The sequence below is a fragment of the Streptopelia decaocto genome (genome assembly GCF_964273445.1).
Source record: "Streptopelia decaocto genome assembly, chromosome: 4".
NCBI classification, from domain to species: domain Eukaryota; kingdom Metazoa; phylum Chordata; class Aves; order Columbiformes; family Columbidae; genus Streptopelia; species Streptopelia decaocto.
In genome coordinates, this window is record NC_138658.1 from 72,160,733 (window position 1) to 72,180,844 (window position 20,112).

The window sequence follows — 20,112 nt, forward strand, 5'->3', positions numbered from 1 at the left end:
TGCCTGCAGATGAGGGTGCTGGAGAGCTGGCTGGTAGAAGAGGATCTTGTTCTGATAATCAACTGTAATCAACTAATTGTAATCAACTGGAAAACCACTGGTCAAGCAGAGAAGCACCTCAGTGAAACACCACTGGCTTGTGCTTGTGCCTAACGCCGGAGCAATGAATTCCTGCATCGCTAGGAGATGATTTATTAGTCACAAAAAGTTGTGTTATATTTTTATTGTCTTCACAGATAAATCAGACCAGCAAGACATCCGTAACCATACACACAAAATATTTATCAAAACAATTAACATTACAAATCTCCTTTTAAAATAATTTATTTCACCGATTTCTTTTTTAAATGGTACTGTCTTACAACATAGATTATTCAACAAAGATGTGCTGAACAGACTCTAAAATAAGAAACATTTAAATTAAGCAATTTTCTCCAATTAGAATTTCGATTTCACCCACATCCTGACTTGTAAACGTTTGCTGGAATACACTTCTGTTGTAGGCTTGGTTTTTGTGCTTACAAACCCAGCATCAAGTTTCCAGATGTTGAAAAGAAAAAGTTATTGTACGCTAAGTATGCACTCAGTTCAACATACAAGGCAACCAAATGATTCTGTCGTTAACGTTAGCATCATGTACATTTTTAATTCACTGCACTAACATTTAAACTAAAACTTCAAACCACATAATCTGTTAAGTGACTAACATTTAAAAGGCAAGCAGTAATATCCTGAAAGCTTACGGAGGATGCCGGCGCGCAGCTAAGACGGGGTATCATTGGACAAAGGCTGCGGGTGTGTGTATGGCTGCTTTTTTTTGTACGAAGCCCACCTGCAGACGGGGCAGCAGTGTCGCCCGCCGGCCAGCCACATCACGATGCAATTCTGGTGGAACACGTGGCCGCACGGCAAGCCCATGAGCAGGCAACCATGGGCAAAATTTTCTAGACACACAACACACTCCGTACAGTGCAACATCTCGGAGGGCCACGCCGACCAATCCGGCTCCATGTCGCCTGCGGTGCCGTACGAGCCGTAGGATCTCGCTTTCCGTTCGTATGGCTCGCGATGACAATATTTGTTGGCACACGAACAGGTCTCGGCGTCGCACTGACGCTCTCCTTCACCGCACCTATGAGAGGTGTTTAGCTCATCGTCCTCCGAGACGTCTTTTTCGCTACTGAAGAGCTCTTTGTTTTCGCTGTCAGAGTCACTTTCGCTGTCTTGAAATGTTTCCAGCATTTCCTCATCGGAATGGACGCCGAGGCATTTAAACCTCCACATGGGTAAGTTTTTAATGTAATCGGTTGGTATCAGAGGGTGAAGCCAGAGATCGGGGAAGGCCAACCGCTCCAAGAACAAATCCGGGTCTTCATCCCAATCCGAGTCAAAAGGAAAGTGTTGAAAAGAAGCAATAGGATGAAACAAGTAGCTGGTGTACCAGTCCCAGAGGCTTGACAGCCACTCCAGGTTATTAGCGTTTACTTCATCCGTGTTGTTATTGCGTCTTCTTTTCTTCTCAAAGTAATCGATTAGTAACCCGTGACCGAGGTACGTGCTGAGGAAGAGGGCTGGATGCGAAGAGTAGAACATCCAGTCGGCTCTTACCCAAGAAGCCAATGTAGTTGTGTTAGAGTACCTGAAGAGTTTTAAACTGTACTCATAAAAGCTGTCTAAGTAAGGTAGTTGCAAAAAACCTAACACGGGTAGCCAGGAAATAATTAATAATGAATTATACGTCCCTAAAGTGCTTATAAGAACCACAAAACGCTTTATAGTAGCGCCTTGTGTGATAAACAGGTCCATCCAAGCCATCAGATTAACCAAAACTAAGCTTAAAACAAATAAATCATTAACTTCCGGTTGTAACGAGCGCAAAAAGGAATCCATGGCACGTAGTGATATAAATTCACCGGTGTTATTTCCATACCTGTAAATCCCCTCGGGAGTCCTAAGTATGTAGGATGGTGTCTTGTAGACTCCAATTTCTGCCATGTAACTTTTATTGTCCCAGTTTTCCACGTTCACAAAAATAAACTCTACTCTTCCAGTAAACTTCACACTTAATGCAGAGAAGAACGCCGGAGGCTGGTCGAGGCTGGCAAACAGGTATATTTTTACACGGTACTGGTCACTTTTGTTCCATTCTTCCTTTAAATGTTCCGAGTTGTAGATGGTTTTGATCCGAGAAGCAGCGTGGGCTGTGATCCATTTGAAAATGTGCTCCACTTCGATTTTGCGCCCGCTGTATTCCTTCAGCATGACTTTTCCCTTGGAGGTACTGGTTTGCGGAACCGACATGATGAGGGTGGATTTCAGCCAACCCCTCCTCCTGCAGTATCTACGAAGAAAATGGCAAGTTAGATTGCAAAGTTTCATACTTCAATTTCTGTTATGAGCCCAAAAATGAGACACCCTGAGCACCTGGGAGTCTTTACATACAATAGCAGGAAACAGGCACCAAATATTCTCTGCCAAAGTGTATTTATTCTTACATTTGTTATCTATCTTGCAGAAATGTTGTAGAAATATGTATTCATAAAATAGGGAAAGGAATAGTGTTAATTTTCATGGGTCATTCTAGTAAACAAGGCCATACAGTCATTCACGCTTTGTAACTGGATTTGAAAAATATGCAAGCTGACTCTTCGCTATAAAGCTTTAGTATTAAAAGCTGATTTTCCATGGCCTTCCAGCCAAGAAAATAACCACTACAGCATAACTCAACGTCCCCCAGCTTCCCCAAGCCTGCAGGTAACTTTCCCAGCGCTTCCTTCCATCCCAGTCCTGCCAAGCACGCAGTTAAAAATCGGTCTGTTCACAGCTGCCTTAATGAAGCTGACAAGTGCCCACTTCCCACTGGGGCCATTTTGGAAGGATGCAGACAGGCTACGAGGTGTGGTGAGAGAGCCCACCACAAAACCTGTGGAGGAGGAAGCAGATACGTGCTGTTGGATGATTTAGGCTAAAAGTATACCCCTATTGTCTGGCAGGCAGAGTGCTGAGGTGTGAAACCCCAAATCCATACCTAAAAGAAGAGGAACCCTGAGTCGTGGTCCAGACCCCAGCAACTGTGAGACCAGTCTGGTGACTCAGAAGGTCCCTTCCCTTGTGCATCTTTTGTAACAGCGTCATTATGCCACCCAATTTCTCTGGGCTCCCCAGCTGAAGAAGGATAAGGAGTTACTGGAGGGCTATGAAGATGCTGAGGGGCCTGGAGCACCTTTCTTATGAGGAGAGACTGAGAGAGCTGGGTCTGTTCAGTCTGGAGAAGAGAAGCTGAGAGGGGATCTCATCAATGTTTATAAATATCTCAAGGGTGGGTGTCAAGAGGATGGACCAGACTCCTTTCAGTGGTGCCCAACGACAGGATGAGGGGCAATGGGCACAGGCTGAAGCACAGGAGGTTCCATCTGAATATGAGGAGAAACGTCTTTACTGTGAGGTGCCAGAGCCCTGGACCAGGCTGCCCAGAGAGGCTGTGGAGTCTCCTTCTCTGGAGACATTCAAACCCGCCTGGACACCTTCCTGTGCGATCTGCTCTGGGGAACCTGCTTTAGCAGGTGGGTTGGACTGGATGATCTCCAGAGGGCCCTTCCAACCCCAACCAGTCTGATTCTGTGATTCTCTAGTCTTCCTTCTAGGAAATATCTGGCAAGTTTCAGCAATCAAAACATGACACAGCCGGCAGGCACACAGGCTGTCTCTCAGATCCCTGCACGCTGAAACAGGGGCCACCAGCCTCATTCACTAGCCATCCCACCTACATCCTCTCTGGTTTTGGTCTGTCAGTGTATGTTTAGACAATTACAACTCCTCATCTCAGGAGTCTGAATGTAACATTTTTACTAGGAGCCACAAGATATTATCCTACTAATAAAGGTATCCTGACTACTGTACCGTACAGTGTTCTGAATTTCAGCTGCAACCTGATGAAAATGATTCACAAGGGTTTACTCAACAAAACATTTCTTGTATCAAGAGAAAATGAATTCATTTAAAACATAATATTTGATCGTAACATTAAAACTAGTTAGAAGCTATGCAAAGAGAAACCCTGCCAAATTTTTAAGAGGCTCAAATACCAGTGTTTTGATTATACAAGATTATTTTGCATAAGCACTGTAAAGTCTAAGATATTTCTCTTATGATTAACTGTGAGATTTCTGTAAACATTTAGGACTTAAGCTGCGTAAGACAAACACATATCCATACGCACCACTGGAATTATAGACAAAGTTTCCTGGCATGTGAAACAAATGCCTCCAACCAAATGTTAAAAGAAAAGTTCTTTTTACAGCAGCACAGAATTATTAATAGCTTCTTTGGCTCTGCTCTTCTTCCTGTTTCTAAATCATATGCAAACAACAGTGAATCCTGCACAGCACACAGTATGTTGTCAAAGGGTGTGTGCAAATTTCTGTATAAACACACACACCTTTGTCACGGAACAGGATTTGTCGGGCACCCTGAAAAGCAGGCACTGTTTGCAAGGTTTATGCCAACCTGTGTTTCTCCTTTCCAGATGTCAATGTAACGACTCTACAACTCATATAGAGTTCTCTTACTTGGGCTATATATGTAATATATTCAGCTTTGTTCTAAGCAAGCACAGTTCTTGTCCCCAAATGCCTGGACTATAAGGCCATATTCTTCTATTCATTCCCTTCCGTTGCTGTATCACGCTCCATGTAGTCTAATCATGTATTTCCCACATGATGCTTTAGGAAGCTGCAGATCCGTGTTTATGGTGCTGATAAATAATGTAATGGAGAATTCGGAACAGACTTTAGCAGAAATAAAACCAAGAATAAAGCCACCTTCTGTCACAGCTACTTTTACAACACAGCAAGCCCTGCTGCCAGAACACAGCTGAGCCTTACAATACTCTTGGGGTTTAGATAATCCTTTAAGAATATACCTGGGGTCACTGGAACAGTTAAAAGTGCCCGTACGTATGCCGAATCTTGATACTTTCTTCACCATTTTCTCCCAGTGGACTTTACCCACCAGTGGGCTTCTGTCGTTTGCTATGACCTATTGCCAAAAGGAAATAAGAATTTAGCATTACAGTAAGTTTGCTTCCCGAAATGAAGAGCAAGTTTCATGAAAACAGAGATCCAGTCACCCCTCATTCTGTTTTCCTCTTCTCTTACAATAGGTATGGATACAACTGGTAGTAACACTGTCTTTGCACAGTGAAACTCTAAGACACAAATATAGTTTCTGCAGGAAGACAAAAGTACAGCATCATTTTACGTACCCATTAAGACAGTAAAATCAGTGGTGGTTAAAATAAAAACCTAGAGAAAAAACCAAAACTATCATTAACCAGTTCATAGTAGGGAGGAAAGGAAGAGGGTTCAGCAAGTTCCTCTTCTTCACAGTAAGACAGACCATTAGTTTATTACTATTCTCCATAAAACATTACAACATACCAAGGAAATGTTGTCTGAGAGCAAGTAAAGTAAGTTGGAATGTATGTCCCTAGTACCAGATTTGCTTGCCACAGCCACTTCCAAGCAGTGGGAACTAGTGATTAAACTCGCAGGTAATGCTGAAAAATCCCGATTATTTCCAGCTTTGCCAGTGACTCACTCTGTGACTTTACGTGACTGTTCCACCAACTCCAATGTCCCATCTGCCAATTCAGGATGATAATTCACTGTGATATGTCCCAAGATCTAATTTGTTCTAACCTATTCTATTGAAGGAGTACTTCAGGTTCCTTAGATATAAGCTTCTGCAGACACAAATGACAAAGAATAAGCACTAATCCTCCAATTTACAGGGATGGGAAAAGAGAAAAATAAAGAAAAGGAAAATAAAAGCCTGCCTGCCCACAGCTGACAGGTAATTTTTGAATGACATGACTGATCATGCGTTATTCCATGAGCTGTCACAGTTTCTATTTTAGAAACGCCTCACGTGCTTCTACAGGCTGCCTGCTTAACCACTTAAAATACATTTTCAAATCAAGTTTTGAAACTTCCATTTGTTAGGTATGTGTTTACCCGCTATTAAACTTCTCCCAGTTGTTTTCTGACTTAATAACCCACAGAAAATTTAAATAAGAGAATTCACTAAGCAGAACATCGTGCATAGGGAAACAAAGTTAAACTGAAGTTACAGATAACACTCCCATTCTACTGAGCCCAAAACATTTAGATAAAAACACAGAAGAATATCTAGATAAGAATTATTCTCAAAACACACACATCACATAGAAAAGCCTTTCTGATCAGCTAAACGGAACCTTCAAGCGCCAAGACAGACAGCTGGGCAAATCTGCCATATTATTGAGGCTTCTTTACATCACCCAATGGAACTGAAGCAATTACTTTGGGTATTTTAAACTTATTTCAACTAAGAGAGACCACGTTCCTAAAGACATCTTAACACCAGTGTATCTTTAGAGCTACAACATCATGATAAAGGCATCCAACATAGTAAGAAATGACTATATTTTATTAGTAAGCATAAAAGTAACACGTTGGTAACTGGATTACCTCTTTGGTACAACCACTCAGAGACTGGCTGCTTCCAAAATTCTGCGTGCAAGTTCAGAATACACTACTGCTGCGTGCAGGAGAACCCATCCTGCCCAGCCCTCTCTTCTGTTCGATATTGCAATATTCACTTTAAGCATCAAGAGAAGAAGGGTTGTTGCAAACACAGTCACACGTATGTTTTACTGGCCTTTCCTCTTGGGGAAAGTTATTTATGCTGTAGGACAACAGAACTAGCAGTTTGTATTGAAAGAACCCTACTATGGTTTTGCACACTGAAGCTTTGTATAATTTCTTGGGCTTATGATTTATTTTTTAAATGTCATTACGGCAAAAAACCCACCCAAATAAACACATCCATTGCAGCTGCTCCTCGCAGACAACACCCACTTACAACATTGGGAGTTCACACCACACAGAGGCAAGGGTTTGTATTTTGGAAAGTGGTTGAGCATCTCTGGGGATGAGGGACTTGCAGAAATTCCTGCAGGTTAAGCAATCGCAATGTAATCCGGTTTAAATTAACAGATAACTTGCAAACACTTTGAGCAGATTTTATTTAAGAGGTGTGAATTTTGATAAGCTAAGAAACTGAGCTTAAAAACCTGCGACTGAGGAGACCAGGAATGTGAATGCAGAAGGGGCCTGGCAATTCTTCAAGCCCAAGGTGTTAAAGCCATCAGGATTTTCTATTTCAAGCAAGGGGAAAACAAGTTGTCAAGTCCTGCACTTCTTCCTAGCAAGCGCTTCCAAAAATATGTTAGAAATAGTTTTGAGAATCTACAAGGAATGAAAAAAGGTCAAAAGGAAGAGCTGGCAAAGAAAGATATGTGAGAAATCAGAAAAATGTAAGGAAAAATGAGCAATTCAAGTTAGACCATACGAAGTACATTACAAGCTGCACCAAAGGGTTTTTCAGTCATATGAATAAGAATACAACAGGGAGAAAAGCAGCAGGATCACCATGCAACGAAGACAGGAGAGAAATGTAAAATCATTTTCTTTTTCAAATGAAAATAATGCTCTGAGTCAGTTTTCAATGAAGGGGAGCTAGTTGGCCAGGGGCAGGGTAGCAAGTTTATGAGAACAGACTGTATCACCTGAAGATGGAAACAAAACTCAATTTAATACACTTAAATCAGAGTAAGCTGGTAATCTTCATCTCACTCTGCAATACAATTAGCACACAAAATTACACATGAACCTGCAAAGGTTTCTGATAAAATCCCTGTCAGAGCAATTTACATTTTGACAGGAGAATAACAAGTTAGTAACTATATTTAAGAGCGAATGAAAAAATAAAAATTATCCCATCAGTTTGTAGAACAAAACTGTAGAATGAATTTTAGAGGTGCAGAGACAGTTGAATTTTCCACCCCTTTCCAACATGGAATTACTGAAGATGTTTCATTCCTAATTAAGTTGAGGGTTTAAAAAAAAAAATCCATCTTTTCCTGTAGAAAAAGAACAGAGTTTCAAGAGAAAAGGAAATGTATTACCCTTTCTGTAGTTTGGTAGGGTATCTAGTACTGTGCCACATGGACTGGAGAGCTGGGTGGGGAAAACTTTAACGAAATATAACAAGGGCAAGTGTAGAGTCTTGCATCTGGGTAGGAACAACCCCAGGTTCCAGTATAAGTTGGGGAATGACCTATTAGAGAGCAGCGTAGGGGAAAGGGACCTGGGGGTCCTGGTGGACACCAGGATGACCATGAGCCAGCACTGGGCCCTTGTGGCCAGGAAGGCCAATGGTACCTGGGGTGGATTAGAAGGGGGGTGGTCAGTAGGTCAGAGAGGTTCTCCTGCCCCTCTACTCTGCCCTGGTGAGACCACATCTGGAATATTGTGTCCAGTTCTGGCCCCTCAGTTCCAGAAGGACAGGGAACTGCTGGAGAGAGTCCAGCGCAGGGCAACAAAGATGCTGAAGGGAGTGGAGCATCTCCCGTGTGAGGAAAGGCTGAGGGAGCTGGGGCTCTGGAGCTTGGAGGAGACTGAGGGGTGACCTCGTTAATGTTGACAGATATATAAAGGGTGAGTGTCAGGAGGATGGAGCCAGGCTCTTCTCGGTGACAACCAATGATAGGACAAGGGGTAATGGGTACAAACAGGAACACAAAAGGTTCCACTTAAATTTGAGAAGAGACTTCTTCCCAGTGAGGGTGGCAGAGCCTGGCCCAGGCTGCCCAGGGAGGTTGTGGAGTCTCCTTCTCTGCAGACATTCCAACCCGCCTGGACACCTTCCTGTGTAACCTCATCTGGGTGTTCCTGCTCCGGCAGGGGGATTGGACTGGATGAGCTTTCGAGGTCCCTTCCAATCCCTGACATTGTGATTCTGTGAACATTTTCAGAACTGGAGATCAGTTTTTATAGAGAGATAAAAAGAGGTTTTAAAGTAAGGAAGGAATTGGCTGAGGCAAGAAAACATCAAAATGCCAGGAAGGCGCTAACAGACTTCTTAATAGATTTACCTCAGAGCTCAGTTCAGCATATATTCCAATTAATGCCCTTCCTGCAGAAACTTCAAGTCTCCCAAAGGCATTTGTAGATGACATAAAATTGGGAAGCACGTCGATGTACAAAGAGGATTATAACCCCATCCGGGAAGAGCTGCACAAATCTTGTAATGCAGAGTGTCAGAAACGAAATTGAATCCAATAATGAACAGGACACTCGGGGAGTTCATCAGTTAGAAACAGCCATGGGAGGAAAAGCTTGGGTCTGGTAGTCGATCCAAAAGGAACTATTGAGCCATCAATATTCACTGGATGTGAAATAAGCAAAGCCCAGGACATATTACGCCCAACAAAAACTGGTCGATCAATCTCATGTACTGGGAGCAGTGGGGTAGACACCAGGACTCAGTGAAATTAAAAGGTGATGTCAACGTAAGTGCAACAGGAAAAAAATGAGCCATGAGGACGCCTTGGTCGGAAGTCAGATACACCTTTCCAAGAGCAGCCGATAGTATTCCAATGAGACAACTTACGATTTAAGAGAGACAGCAAGGTATTTCATAAAAAACACCTATTCCACAATCTAGCAGAGACCTGAACTCGCTCCTCAAGAAGGTCCCTTTCAGTCATATGCTCTATGGCATTTTAAAGAAATAAAGACAAAGATCATGTTCACAATCTGCAACTTATCATATGTCAGAGCAACAAATAACCCAATGAAGATAACTCAATCCATTAGTCATCTTAATGCACTAAGAGAATCCAATAGGATCAAAATAACCCTGCCATTTAACAATGTCACATCATGGAATAGATCTTCTCCATAGTTTATCACAGAATCACGGAATGTCAGGGATTGGAAGGGACCTCGAAAGCTCATCCAGTCCAATTCCCCTGCTGGAGCAGGAACACCCAGATGAGGTTACACAGGAAGGTGTCCAGGCGGGTTTGAATGTCTCCAGAGTAGGAGACTCCACAACCTCCTGGGCAGCCTGTTCCAGTGTTCTGTCACCCTTACTGAGAAGAAGTTTCTCCTCATATTTAAGTAGAACCTCTTGTGTTCCAGTTTGAACCCCTTGTCCTATCATTTGTTGTCACTGAGAAGAGCCTGGCTCCATCCTCCTGACACTCACCCTTTACCTAACTCAGGCCAGAGGACTGGCTCCGATTGCAGAATTACCATCTCTATGTATGAATTACCAGCTTCTTTAGCAGAAGAAGATGCTGGAGCGAAGGCCAGGCCCTCTGTGGGCATCCATCCACAAAATTCCTCTGACATCTCAGACACAAGTTTCTTCATGCTCCCTCTGTGAATTTGGGAGAACCACACCATATCCCAACAGGTCAGGAGATTCTCACTGACGACACTGAAATAGTGCAGGTGAGTTATGCCACCAAGATGTGCAAAGTAAAAATGGAAAGGTGGGGGGTTGGAAATCCCCTTTATTTCTACATGATCTGATTGAGTTTTCTTGTCTAGTTTCTCTAAATACCTAAAAAGGTGGCTTCCAGATACCACAGAAAACAAAGTTAAAACAGAATTCGTCTAGGGACATATAATAATGAAATAATAAAAAATCCTGATGATTTCAACAAGTATTTGCACAGGCGCCTTTTGCATTGGAAGAGTTCTCCTGACTTTGAATTAGACAGAACTGTCCCAAAAGAGGCAAATCAAGAATGTAATTAACAGAATCATTTTGATCTGTAAGGTAAAATAGTCGTAGTTATGACATTAAAAAAGCAAACAGACTTTAAGAACAAATACCCTGGGGACAGAAAGATCACCTGGTTGTCCTGTATGTGTCCCATGATGGCACTCAAGATGATCTGTTCCATAATATTCCCCAGCACCGAGCTCTGTTTTGGAGCAGATCATCCGGAGTGCCATCACGAAGCACATACAGATAGTAGCCTTATTCAAGCATTCTTCTATTTTCTGTTCATTTAAACCTGATACTGTTCAATCCCTCTTAGACAGGTACGTAGAGATTTCAAAACAGGTCACTGTAGCAAGATGTGGTCTCAGTAAGTTTTGATGCTCACTCAGCTAAAAATGCTCAGGTATCACAAGGCATGATAATGAAAGTCAGAGACTGACAAATGCACAACATGATATTTTGACTTCCATTTATTTTAACCAATCCTAACTCCTTCAATTCCTTTCTCCGCTTTATTCTATGGTTAAGATATATAGAGGAAAGAAACGTACTAACCATTTGATGCATGAGAAGAATTACAGCATGATGGGGGAAAGACCTTACACACATTCTCATAGCAAAGATACTAAAGAAGGATTAACTTGTATTTTTTTTTTTAATGGGGAACAATCTGCAATGTAACGTGCCCAGGTATACCATCTGGAACAAAAACAACACTCTTACAAGTTGCCTCCACTCCAACAACTTCTGGTGGACAGCAGGATGAGCATGAGCCAGCACCGGGCCCTTGTGGCCAGGAAGGCCAATGGTACTTGGGGTGGATTAGAAGGGGGTGGTCAGTAGGTCAGAGAGGTTCTCCTGCCCCTCTACTCTGCCCTGGGGAGACCACATCTGGAATATTGTGTCCAGTTCTGGGCCCCTCAGTTCCAGAAGGACAGGGAACTGCTGGAGAGAGTCCAGCGCAGGGCAACAAAGATGCTGAAGGGAGTGGAGCATCTCCCGTGTGAGGAAAGGCTGAGGGAGCTGGGGCTCTGGAGCTTGGAGAAGAGGAGACTGAGGGGTGACCTCATTAATATTTACAGGTATATAAAGGGTGAGTGTCAGGAGGATGGAGCCAGGCTCTTCTCAGTGACAACCAATGATAGGACAAGGGGTTCAAACTGGAACACAAGAGGTTCTACTTAAATATGAGAAGAAACTTCTTCTCAGTGAGGGTAACAGAACACTGGAACAGGCTGCCCAGGGGGGTTGTGGAGTCTCCTTCTCTGCAGACATTCAAAACCCGCCAGGACACCTTCCTGTGTAACCTCATCTGGGTGTTCCTGCTCCAGCAGGGGGATTGGACTGGATGAGCTTTTGAGGTCCCTTCCAATCCCTGACATTCTGCAATCCTGTGAACTTGCAGCAACCCGAGGACTTTGCAGACCACAGTATATGCAACAACTTCCCACAGAACCTGAACACCCTTGACAGGTAGCTTTTCTAAAGAGGACATTTTAAAAATCAGCCCTTAAAAACTAGTTCTTACTGCTTCTAACAGCCTCAGGGACCTAAAGTAACCTCAGTAACACTAAAGCGAAAAACATCCCGATGAATCGTCTACTTTGCACCTTCAACAGCACTCGTGCCTTACCAGTTTGATTAAGAGTCATTCCATTTGTGGTTGTTACATCGTGCCTGAGACGGGAACAACACTAAAAAAAGAGAACTCACAGCATAAACAAGAATTGTGAGATCACCACAATACAGGAGAGCTCTGAGTTAAGTGATGCACATGTGTTTTATATATGTAATTGTTTGTGACAGAAAAAATATTCATATTGGCAGCATCTCTCAGCCTTTATGGGATAGGAGTATGTGCCACAAAGGGAAGAGAAAACTGTACCAAAATGAAATCACCAACGGAAACTCAGGCATGATCTAAGCTGGAATTTAGCCAGGATACCAGGTGTCAGGCACACCATTTTGCATATGCACAAATAGTCCAAATTCTATTTTACAGCTTAGCCACAAAGACAATCTTCCACAAATCTTCCATGCACTCGCTGGAAGATTTTTAGGGATCCACAAAGATACGAAGGTTCAAAAAGCCTCCGCTTCTTCAGTGCTTTTCATAGAACCCTTTATAATCAACAGCCATGTTGCAAACTTTCCTCTCATAAATAAAACAGAAGTAAAAATAATTGGACAATTCTCATTTAGGAATACAATTAATTATAAATGGGCTGGTGAGTTATTTATTAGATGCATGGAAAAAAAAGCCAGCTTATTCCAGATAATGTCAATAAGTTTCTACATGGCTGTCTACACTTTTATTAATTCTGAGACATCTCACTCTCTCTTTATTATTCGGCATTGTGCCGATGGAGCTGAATTTCCGCATTGTTGCTCTTTCCTAAGAACTTACAACTGTTTCAGAATCCATCCATACGGATTAAAGATGTCTGGAGCTTTTTTGCTTTTCTTTTCTGAGAAAGAAACCATGAGAAATTAGATCAAAATAGGCTAAGACAGGAGACCACAAGCACCACAGCATGCAAAAATTAACCACCTCAAGACTACATGTAGTTTCTCAAGGGAGATGGGGTGTCCTGTGCACCTGCCTCAACAGTTCAGTTAAGCTGTCAGTTAAATCAGAGGTTGAGAATAAATGAGCTTCTGTAATGAATTAATACAGATATGCCGACAATGTGAGAGCTATTACATTCAGCTGATGGTGTTCTGCACCCTTAACTGGATATGAAGACTCTCAAGAAGGATACTAGAAGTTAAAATCGGATATTCTAAGGTAAATAATCCTGGAGGGTGACTGAAGAAGACACAAATACTGAGTGATGTATTTGAAAAGAATGGAGTGTTTCTACTTGATTTCCTTTCCTTGATCACCTGGCAGAATTAAAAAGGTAAATATGAAAATTACTTATCCTACAACCAAGCAAAAGAAAGAACAAATGAAGCACCAACAAAATCCTGTAGGCACATCCCTGGCTCTATGACTACACCACTTGAACAAGAAGCTGAGACACAGAACAGAGAGCAACATCTTGTATCCATAATAATGCCCTTTGTACCTCTACCAGACACCATCAAAATGTTTGTCCTCCTGCTTCAATGCCGGGAATAAAGTTCCCTTTACTTCTCTCTACCACTATGTTACAGACTCTTAAAGTAAAAATATAAATTAATTCAGATTTTAACTTCATTCAAAGAGGATTTTTATCTGTAGATCATTTACTGTAAGTTTTTAAAGAGTCATAATGGCTGCAATATTGTTGGATGTGACAGGCTTCCAGAGACTAACCAGAGCGCTTGAGCCATAGCAGAGTCAGGAAAAGCAAGAACATCACGTGTTACTCCTCTACCAATAAAAGAAACAGCTCTAGAAACTACCACACATCATCCCTGCTCACCAAATAAGTGCCCAACAGCAGCTGGCAAGCAAGAAGAAAGGCATAAATGGTGATGAGACCATGAGTTAATAGGAGAGAGGACACACAGCTCTCTGTGGCTCTATGGAAGCTCCATGTAGGAGCAGAGGGCACACTGGTAAATAAATCACCACCACCTGGATGCTTTGCATGTGGATTTCCAAAAAGTAAAGAAACAAAGCCACGAAACATGGTTTCCGTGTGCATGGACTTTGACTTTCTTCAAGGAATTAGTCTTGCTGGCTCTAAATGAAAAAATTCACATCCAAATTTGTACTAAATGTATCAAAAAATAATAATTGTTTCTTCTTTTTCCTTTGATGCTCTGCGGACAGTGATCACATTACTAGCCTGTGCCACCCCAGAAATTTCAAAATACAAATCGTCTTCAGAGACTCCATCCTCCCATACATCACCATAAAGCCTTCAGAACAACTCAACCAGCAGCACCTGTGTCAGCTGAGCCAGAACTGTTCCCCTCCCCCTCCTGCTTCCCAGCAGCCCTGGAGCATCTCCCGTGTGAGGGAAGGCTGAGGGAGCTGGGGCTCTGGAGCTTGGAGAAGAGGAGACTGAGGGGTGACCTGATTAATGTTTACAGATATAGAAAGGGTGAGTGTCAGGAGGATGGAGCCAGGCTCTTCTTGGTGACAACCAATGATAGGACAAGGGGTAATGGGTTCAAACTGGAACACAAGAGGTTCCACTTAAATTTGAGAAGAAACTTCTTCTCAGTGAGGGTGGCAGAGCCTGGAACAGGCTGCCCAGGGAGGTTGTGGAGTCTCCTTCTCTGGAGTCATTCAAACCCACCTGGACACCTTCCTGTGTAACCTCATCTGGGTGTTCCTGCTCCATGGGGGGATTAGACTGGATGAGCTTTCGAGGTCCTTTCCAATCCCTGACATTCTGTGATTCTGTGGAACAGGAATCGAGGGTCAGGATCCTGAAAAGGATCTGGAGATCCATTCTGCTTTGCAGCTGGTGGCAACAACGGAGCAGAAGAATGCGCCGACCCTGCCTGCGGCCACCAAACCCATCCATGAGGCATCCTCACTCTCCTGCTGTCACCTGCCTAAGCATCCAGCTGATTAACTAAACGTAATGTTTCCACGGGATGCTGAACTGTAAAGGAAAGCAGGCAAGGGAGGGTAATCGAGGATTAGAACATGGAAGTGATGATAAAAACAGCTTTGGAGGGATGAAGTCTGAGAAAGGAACACCGGAAAACCTGTGAAAGGACATGGAGAATCCAGCACAGGAGTTAGGGGGAGGGACGGAGCAAATGAAAACTTAAAGTGATGAAAACTCATGAGGCAAGACTGAAAAAAATAAAAGATATTTGACATGTCTAGTGGCTTTTATTGTGGCGAAACAGACAAATAGCGTTCAACAACTAAACTATTCAGTAAATTCCACTAATTTTTTTTTTCCACAGCTATTGTAACCAACTGAATAGCTGTGCAAATATTCCCAGAATGATGACAACATTAATCACACTAGAGATATCACAACGCAGCCCATCTGATCTGCTATTATGAAGCTAGCTGAAAATATATTACGATTAAAATTCTGTGAGCAACCAACAACAGAGAACTACCATATTTTACTCTTTTGAGCTGTATGTGGAGGAGGAAAGGTTTTTCATAGCATATTTATGCTTGTATTTGTCAACTAGCTTGGAGATGTGTAAACTTCCTTTCAACGCTCTTTCTCTGCTTGAAGAACCCCCTCCAGTATGATTTAAACCCAAAACATAGATTCAATAAATACCCAATATATTTTTCCCAAAACACAAATGCCATTTTGATTGTGGAGGTAATTTGCCCTCTCATTGTCTAGTTTAGGGTGAGATCTGATGTGGTGACAGTGTAAGTCATTAATAACAAGAAGTCACTAGAGCTTCATAATCTATTTAAACAGAAAACATGAAGTGAGGAGACCAGACAAACCAGGCGGGATAGCTGTCAACTGAACAGTTAATTGTTTGGTGGAGAACTTTGATTGTCTGATGTGGCTGTTAGCAGGGAACTTATGCATTAAAAAAACCTCTTATCAATAGAGAAGTTGATGCAGAAAAGCATTTTTACATTTTGCTCTAGATTACATAGGTTCGATGATATACTGTTTCAGAATCCTATTTGCAAAAGTATTTCTTTTCCTAAACATTCTCCTATTTTCATGCAGCCCTGGGGATGCATACTTGAAAAAACCAGTGGGTCCACGAGGTGTAGGGGAAGGTTGACTTTAAACTAGTGGAGTGTGTTGTAGAAGCAGCCCGCCAGCCTGAGAAGGAGCACACGGAGATCTTGCCTTCGTGAAGGCGCAACGGAGATTTAAAAAATACTCTTTAAAGTGCCCCTTAGACAAACAGAAACTTGAACTGGTTGCGTTTGAGCAGGTAATACCAGCAAAAGGAAGAGCAACCCCAGAGGCCCCTCTCCTGTGCCAGCCGGGAGCATCTTACACTTACTGCACCTACTTCACACATCATACAAGCTCTTACAATACCAAGGCCAAGTACTTGCGTAGTCTGTGTGCTGCTTCACTTGTCTTCTGATTCTAAAGTAGCTGGTTTTCAAAAAGCAATCCACAGAATAACAGGGTTTTTTTCTTTCTGTCTGTATAGGAACTATGTCACTTTCAGCCTTTCTTGTTTTATGGAACGGATTTATTCCTTATGATCTCCCTGATGCAGCTTATATTTCTCATCATCTCTCTATCATATGCTTCTACTACTACTAAACTATGCTCACGAACTCCTCCTTTGAAACGTATTTTGGATGTGATAAATATATATTTTTAAAAGGTCAATTTTCTATACCTGTACCAGCCAGATCCCATCTTTTGTGTCTTCTACAAGCTCATAGAAGTGCATTTCCCCACTAAAGTTAGTACTGGAAACCGACTCAGAGGCCTCTTCCTCCTTGAGAGCAGAATAGAGCTCTCCTTCCATGAGGTCTCCTGAAAAAGAGACAATTGGAGAAATTAGATTAAAAAGGCACTTGAGAAAGATTGTTTCACAAATTCTAGTAACAGCTTCACTAAGCATATTTTACATGGTTTCTCAAAGAATGTTTTCAGTAGGAAGGTAGCTAAACTGAAAAGTTAGAATTCTATCTATAGTTTCGTGACTATGAACAATTTTACTTCAGCTGTCAGACCACAAGACATGAACACGACTCTTCTGACCACACGGATGTACCACACATGCAGCTGTGCGCACAAAATAATAAATCACAGAATCAGCTGGGTTGGAAAAGACCTCAGAGATCATCAAGTCCAACCCTTGGTCCAACTCCAGTCCATTTACTAGATCATGGCACTAAGGGCCATGTCCGATCTCAGTTTAAAAACCTCCAGGGCCGGTGAGTCCACCACCTCCCTGGGCAGCCATTCCAATGCCTGACCACTCTCTCTGGAAATAATTTCTTTCTAATCTCCAGCCTCAATTTCCCCTGGCAGAGTTGAAGCCCATGGCCCCTTGTCCTATTGCTGATGCCTGGGAGAAGAGACCAATCCCCACCTGGCTAGAACTGCCCTTCAGGTAGTTCTAGAGAGTTCTCTGAGCCTCCTCTTCTCCAGACTAAACAAGCCCAGCTCCCTCAGCCTCTCCCCATAGGTCTTGTGTTCAAATGAACATTCTCTAAGCCTCACTCTCCGAAAATAACAACATTCTATGGCTGAAAGTGATTTTAATTCTCGTATCTTTGCTTTCATTTCACGGGATAGTAACTTTGCAGCAACTAACTTCTTAACATTGATTATTCAAACAGACTTCCAGAATTCCAATCAGGAATTCTGTACCAATAAAACAAGCAAAACCCCCACCAACATTTCAAGTTAAAAACCAACAACAACACAACATTCCAAGTAAAAATCTCAGGTAGAATATTTTCACCATTGGGTCCTGTTTGCAAAGTTGGAAAAAGTTCCCATGAATTCCAATCCTAGTGACGCAAGGAGCTCACAGTAAAATCATCCATGTGCCCCTTGTAATCTCATTTCTTTCTCATGTTCTATTTCACAATCATTACAAACGCTGCTAATGACAACTAGCATTCTAGTAACTAATCTATTAAGCTTCAAGAAATCAAGGTTTGTCCTGGCTGCTTCCTTCAAAACGTGAAATAAAAAAGCGTTACAGCTGAAACCCTTGAGGGGTTTCCAAAAGTATTCATAGAATTTATTAAAAAAAAAAAAAACAAACCACAACATGGAAAAATGCTGCAAAGCCTGTTGGTATGAGAAATGTTTCCATGACATTTGAAGAAGTAGGTTAATACAGTTTGTTTGGAGTTAAACACTTCTCTGCAGTATTTTGCAACCCAAACATCATGAAAGTACCTGACAGCCAAGGAGTGAAAGTGATTGGGAACAAAAGTGAAATCGCCTGATGCTTTTTTACTGGTGAAGCAACACAGCGAATAAACAACATGAATAAACAATGAACAATAAAAGCAAATTAGATTTAAATGTCCAGCATTAATATGAATTATTTAAAAGAGTTAGCATTTTTAAGGTTATGGCACTCAGTATATTCATCCCAATCCTACTCTTTCTTTCTGTCCAGACCTTTAACCCCCTGGCTGTGCACCCCGATCACTGGGATTTCTCTCTCTCCTGGATCAGCGGACCCTTGGACCATGGATTTAAAGCAGCTACTCAGATTTTCCTGCTTGGCTGGCACTCCGGCTATTACATCAGCCCCATCTCCCAGCCCTTGGGGCTGCTCCCTCTGACCGCCCCAGGCCAGCACCCCGACTTCCCAAGACACTTTGGTCATTCCTTGTATCTCCTTTGCTCTTCACCCTTCCCTGTTCATCACCCCCAACATCCACCTCTTTCACCTGCTGCCCGTTACTTCCCAAACACCTCCCTGCCCTTTTTCCAAGCCATCTTTTGGACACAGGATCTATTTCTGCTCCTCTTGTGTACAACCACCGTGTAAAACCCTTCTGCTCCTTGGCTGTAAAATCACTGCTCCGCTCAGTACCCATCTTCACAGTAATAACACCAGCAAAGGACAGGAATACACGGGGAAATCCGGCCCCAGCTGTAAACAGTAACCCCCTGCATATATCTGGATTTTTTTTTCCCCTCCTCGTTTTTCACATTCACGACATTCCCTTTCTGTGCAGCCACCACCTCGCCCGTCCTGACCCCGACCGCCCACCGCAGCCACCCGGCGGGACTCCCCGGGAACAGCCACCCTCCGGTGCCCCGTCCAACCGAGGCCTTTTCCCTCCCCGCGGCCCATTCGGGCTTTCAAACGGGTTTTTAACGTCGCCATCCCCGAGCTTCCCCCCGGCCCAAGGGCCGAGAGGCCGGAGCGGTTACATGGAGGAAGGCGCGGGGGGGGGGGACCAGTTTCTTCCCCACGTTCGCCCTGCGCTGGCCCGCAGGCGTGGGCAGCAGCGCCCGGTTCTCCAGCCCAAGGGCGCCGGGACTCACCGGGGACCGACCTCCTACCATCCCTCCCTCCCTCCCTCCCCACGCGTGGGTGGCGGCGGGGAAAACCTCCGCGTACCTGACTTCTCCACCAGCTCCCGCACATCCTTCTTCTCGGGCAGCCCCGAGTAGCCCAAACCCCGGCACTCCAGGATGGTCCGCAGCTTCCTGAAGCTCAACGCCACCGGGTCCACCAGCTGCGTGGCGAGGAAGCCGCTCTCGTACCACGCCACGGCCTCGAACACCCTGGCCAGGACGAAGAGCGCCAGGAAGTAAAGCAGCAAACAGCACAGCTTCACCCACATCTTCCCGCCGGGGAGCCGAGCCGGAGACCGGGCTGCCGCGGGGCGGGGAGGGGAAGGGACAACGGGGCTGTCAGCGCCGCGGGACCGCGGCCCCCCCGCCCGCCTCCCGCCGCTCGCCCCGCCCCGGCGGAGACGCGGCCGCCGGCGGAGACATAACAAGTGACGTGAGGCCGGGGCGGGGCGGAGCGGGGGGACCCGGTGCTGTGTGTCCCCCCGCAAACCACCCACCCGGTGATTCAGCACCTCGGCCCGGCCCGGGGGCACCGGGCTGGGCTGGTGGTGGCGTCCCCGGCATCGACTTTGGACCCGGC

General features: G+C 43.8%; 1 protein-coding gene across 1 annotated transcript; it reads right to left on the bottom strand.

Moving 5' to 3' along the window:
- Positions 1-311: 311 nt before the first annotated feature.
- RNF103 (ring finger protein 103) lies at positions 312-19,911 on the bottom strand. The gene is made up of 4 exons (XM_082050317.1): positions 19,576-19,911; positions 16,870-17,009; positions 4,922-5,037; positions 312-2,341 (listed from the first exon to the last, which is right to left on the bottom strand). Exons 1-4 carry the CDS (start codon positions 19,799-19,801, stop codon positions 763-765), a joined length of 2,061 nt encoding a protein of 686 aa, XP_081906443.1. The 5' UTR covers positions 19,802-19,911; the 3' UTR covers positions 312-762.
- Between the last annotated feature and the right edge of the window lie 201 nt (positions 19,912-20,112).